Raw genomic sequence first — 4922 nt, 5'->3', positions numbered from 1 at the left:
GCGAGCGGACCCTGAGAGAGATATATCTGCGTCCATTTGAAATGACTGTCAAGTCAGCAAATCCACCAACTTGCGTTATGACCGCCTACAACTGCGTAAATGGTCTCCACATGGACATGAACCGCAAACTTCTTACGGAAACTCTTCGAAACGAATGGGGTTTTGATGGGGTAGTCATGAGTGATTGGGGAGGAACAAATTCTATGGCAGAGAGTCTGCTGGCTGGGCTTGACCTGGAAATGCCAGGACCTGCTGCGCACCGTGGGGCCAACCTTCTTGCTCATCTGCAGAAGACACCAGACGAAGAAATTCTTAAGGCAATCGACGCCTCATGCTCTCGCGTGCTGCGACTGTTAAGAGGGAAGAATTTGCTCGGCCTGTCTGCAACTGAGGTCATGGAATCTCGCAATAGAACGGAGACATCTTCGTACACCGACCTTGATCAGCAATTATTGCGGTCGGTGGCAGCTGATGGGATAGTCCTCCTGAAGAATTCGAAGGAGATGCTGCCACTGACTCCCGATAAAATCCATGGCAAGAGAGTCGCATTTATTGGTCCCAACTCTTTTCATGGAACACCAAGTGGCGGTGGCTCATCGAACCTGAATCAACACTATCAGACCCATCCTATGGAGGCATTCAAAGCTATAACGGCAAGTTTGGACATTAAAGTTGATGTCGAGCATTCCCCCGGTGCATTTAGCTACAGGTACCTTCCTTTAGTATCTAACGAGCAATGGCATTCTCCGCAGCGGCTGCCCGGAATGCAACAAAAGCACATGCTCCGCCTCGACTTTTTTGCATCGACAGACTTTTCCGGGCCAATTCTGGAAACTCAGTACCGCAATAGTTCTAATATCGATCTTTCTGACACCGCACCCGCTGGGCTGTCCGAGAAAGGAGATCCATATTCCTTTCGTCTTTCAACTACGGTTACGCCAAAGTCTTCTGGAATGCACGATTTCGGAATAGCGAGTGTTGGCAATGCTCGACTCTATGTGAACAATGATCTTCTCATTGACAACTATGATTGGTTTGGTCCTGCCGAAACATTTTATTGTTTTGGCAGCGCGGAGAAGCGAGGGAAGCTGTATATGACTGCTGGCCGTTCATATGAGGTCCGCATCGACTCGTCTTCCAAACTCTCTGTGAAGCCAGATTCCAATCAATCCGACGCCACCTATGTCTATGGCATTCAACCTAGCGTACGGTTTGGTTTCCTCGAGCAGCTCCCAGAGAATCCGATTGCTGATGCTCTTGCTCTTGCCGAAAGGAGCGATATCACAATTCTCGTACTTGGCTTAAATGAGGAGTGGGAGGGCGAAGGCCACGATCGTACCACAATGTCCCTCCCCGGGAAACAAGACGCGCTTGTGCAAACCCTCCTCAGATCTGTTTCCCATCCTGAAAATGTGGTCATTATCAACCAGTCAGGGTCACCCGTAGAGATGGACTGGGAAGCCGAGGCAAGTACCATAGTCCAAGCATGGTACGGTGGCCAGGAGGCTGGTAACGCTCTCTGCGATGTTCTCATTGGTAAGGTCAATCCCTCAGGTCGGCTGCCTATCAGCTGGCCATTCAAATACGGCGATTTAGACTTCCAGAAGTCTAAGCAGACGTGGCCTGGTGTAGATGGACAAGTCGACTATGATGAAGAGACACTGGTCGGATATCGCTGGTATCTTCATCAGGGGGTCAAACCGAGATTCTGGTTAGGCTATGGCCTTGGATACTCGACTTTCGACATCTCCAAGCTTGAGGCGTCGGAGACAACCTCAGGATGGGATCTCACTGCAGAAGTCAGCAATACCGGAAAGATGGCCGGCCAGGAGGTTGTTCAGCTGTACTCGTCCCCCCTCGATGGTGCTGGGGTCCGGAAACTAAGAGCGTTTGAGAAGACAGGCATCTTGGCCGCGGGCGAAATGTACACAGTGACTCTGAGTCTCGAGAAAAGGGACTTGGCCCACTGGGATGGAAGATGGATTACAGAGAAAGGAGTCTATCTTCTGGAGGTCGGAAGGAATGCCGGTGATACAAATATGCTGACGGCCGAGGTGATAGTTGATGAACGACTAGAATGGTGAATGAAAAGACAAGCAGGACAGCTTGACAAATAAATTTTCATGGGTCTCAACTTGATCGCTCAGAGTCCGGGAGTATGAGGCCCGTACCCATGGCTAGTTTCGTGGCCATCATTTGGTTGGCATTCTGTCTCACCGTTTACATTTGCATTAAAAGGACCTAGGGTCGTCTCAATACCTGGCGTAGAAGCACCATCTGCAAATATGATAGTATACTCGTTATAAGTAATATGGCCCACCCTCACTTAAGTAGCAATTCGGATAGGCGACGACAGGCACTCGAGCCAGCACCCGCCTTTGTAGGTATCATTCATACTTAAACCGACAACAGTTCGGATTTCGCCCTTCTTGAGATGAGTGATCCTTTGACCAGGTCACTTGGTTGGCTAACTTTTCGACACATTGCCGTGTACGCGCCGATTGATGTAACATCTGATGACTGCGGGCTACTGGACTCGACCTCTGGCACACGTCAACAATCACTCCACTCGCACAGATGTCTACAGCTGACCGGCAATGTCCACGTGGCCGGACTGCCAACAATTTAGCTAGTTCTGTTTAGCCTGAGCGAGCATTCAGTAACATACTCCTTTCTTCTTCCTGAGGTCGTCGATCATGTTGTAAAGCCAACCCCTTACCACGGCATCAAATTCGCGGACTCTTGAGATCATAATTCATTCCTACGTAATATTAAGGCAGAGCCTGATTGCAACCCGAGCTTGTCACTTTCCTAGCACTTTAACCTTATATCACTGTGCCTCAAGCACTCCGGTTGTGGCGATGAGGGCACACAACAGCTGTTGATCCGTAGTGGGTTTGGCTACGCCGGATTAATGTATTGGTCGCGAATCTGGCCTACTCTGTCACCGGTGGTATCATTGGCAGCACTATTTTCCGGAGTCAGGATGCACCAGCCTACGGTCCGACTTTGTACACCACCATGGGGGTGCAAGCCGCGTTGATTGTGGTACGGGTATCTATATGGTAATCTTTGCGAAATTGAATAAGAATGCCGAGCAGACGGGTAAGCTATTGAGAGGAATCGACGGGTGGCGATACACGCGGTGAATGTGGAAGTTGAAAACCATCCTTCCTCGCGACAGTCGACGGGAAAGTCTTGAGTTAACAACATCGTGGTCAAGAAAAAGGCTCATGAATGAATGAGGCAGTCAAGGATACTCCAGTTTACTAATATTCTACTTTCAAGTAGCATTCACTCAGTGGAAATGATTCCCGACTGCTCTCGGGTTGGTCACTCGGTAATTTTTCGTGTTTGCCATAAACGTACAGATGGGGAGCCCTAAGCATACCAGCGTTTGTGCAAGGATTAAGAAGACCAGAATGAGTCCGAAACGTTTCGACTGCCATCTCATCGCTCTGCTCCAAGCTTGCGACAAAGGGTTCGTCGAAAAGTGGAAGCGGCAGTGAGTCTCATTCCACCTGCACAAAGAACATATTCACTGTGTTCTCTTTTATCAATACTACAAGAAGATCAACAGCAATATGATTAACAATATCACCAGATCTTTCAACGAGAGATGTTCAAATTGAAGCAACACGATACTTTTCACCGAAACCTCATGCGATCACTTCCGTGAGCGGTGTGAAGCCAGTCAACTAGATTGATTATCATGATCGGGGTGTCCGAGTTGGTCCAAAGCTCCACAACTATGAGTCCGAAGTCCATCCCACAACTTGAGCTAGCTGGATTGACCAGATCTGATTTACCGCTAGTACAATGAGTCGATCATCAGCAAACGCAAAATTCGCGAGATGAGAATTTTTGTCCTCCAGGAGTGTCCTGGCGTTAAAGGTCCCCAGGACTTTGCCACCATCATTGCGGACAACGATGCCTTCTCCTTCTCCCGTCCATATTCGACCCCGCTTATCAACCTTGATACCATCTGGGACTCCCGTCCTTGCAATCGAGAAAAGACGCTTTCCCACAGGGGTGAGAGTATCATCAAGGTCGTAAACATAAACCGCGGCAGATCCTGTGGTATTTCCAGGCCCCATGCCCTGTAAACCGGACAGCGGCGTGTCTGTGATATATAACTTTGTGTAACCAGGACTGACAGCAATGCCATTGGGTTTTGAGATATCCGATCGGGGAATGACCGCTTGTAGTGACTCTGCCTGTGGATCAAAACGCCATACAGCGTTAGGCAGCGCTGGCGGTCCGGTAAGATTCAAGGCAGATGCGAAATCAACATCGGTGAAAAACATAGCGCGGTTTTCGCCTCTTTCTGCCCAGATCACATCATCCGGGCCGTTTAGGCGGACGCCAAAATAGCTGTTCACGAGCGTAGTTGTTTCACCTGTAAGCGGGTCGATTGCGACAACACCACCTGCGTATGTTCGATTCCCAAAGTGGGTGATATACACCTTGCCTTCATAATACGACCCGCCGTTGGCAGTGATGACAGGCTCAGTAAGTTTGGGTTTGTACACCTCATGGTCGGTCAAATTGATCGCCATGACCACCCTTCCAGGACCATCAATTTCGGCACCTGTGAACCACACGAGATTCTGACCTGGAATATAGACTCCTGCTTCATAGGCAAAGCCTACGTCGAGAGGGCCAGCAAGGAGCTGGATTTGAGGCGATGAACCGATGATAGCAGAGAATTCGGCATCATAGGTAATATAGGTTGCATTTTGAGCCTGCAGAAGCAGATTCTCGACGGTTCCATTTGGAACCACGGTATCAACAAACTTCTGGGAATAGTTGCTCACAAACGTTGGGGGCAAAACAAATGTATCGCGAACAGGAATTGAAACGACGGCATTGCCCTGCGAACACACAAGGCTAAAACGTAATGCCAGAGCAAAGAATTCAAG

General features: G+C 49.2%; 1 protein-coding gene across 1 annotated transcript; it reads left to right on the top strand.

Annotated features, from left to right (window-relative positions):
• Positions 1-41: 41 nt before the first annotated feature.
• Positions 42-2084, top strand: PV06_11733 (uncharacterized protein; the record flags this gene model as incomplete). Its single annotated transcript, XM_016413445.1, has 1 exon — positions 42-2084. One exon carries the CDS (start codon positions 42-44, stop codon positions 2082-2084), a length of 2043 nt encoding a protein of 680 aa, XP_016256172.1.
• Between the last annotated feature and the right edge of the window lie 2838 nt (positions 2085-4922).

Source organism: Exophiala oligosperma (assembly GCF_000835515.1).
Source record: "Exophiala oligosperma strain CBS 72588 unplaced genomic scaffold supercont1.57, whole genome shotgun sequence".
NCBI classification, from domain to species: Eukaryota; Fungi; Ascomycota; class Eurotiomycetes; order Chaetothyriales; family Herpotrichiellaceae; genus Exophiala; species Exophiala oligosperma.
Note: the sequence above shows the minus strand (reverse complement) of the source record. Positions and strands in the feature narration are given on the sequence as shown.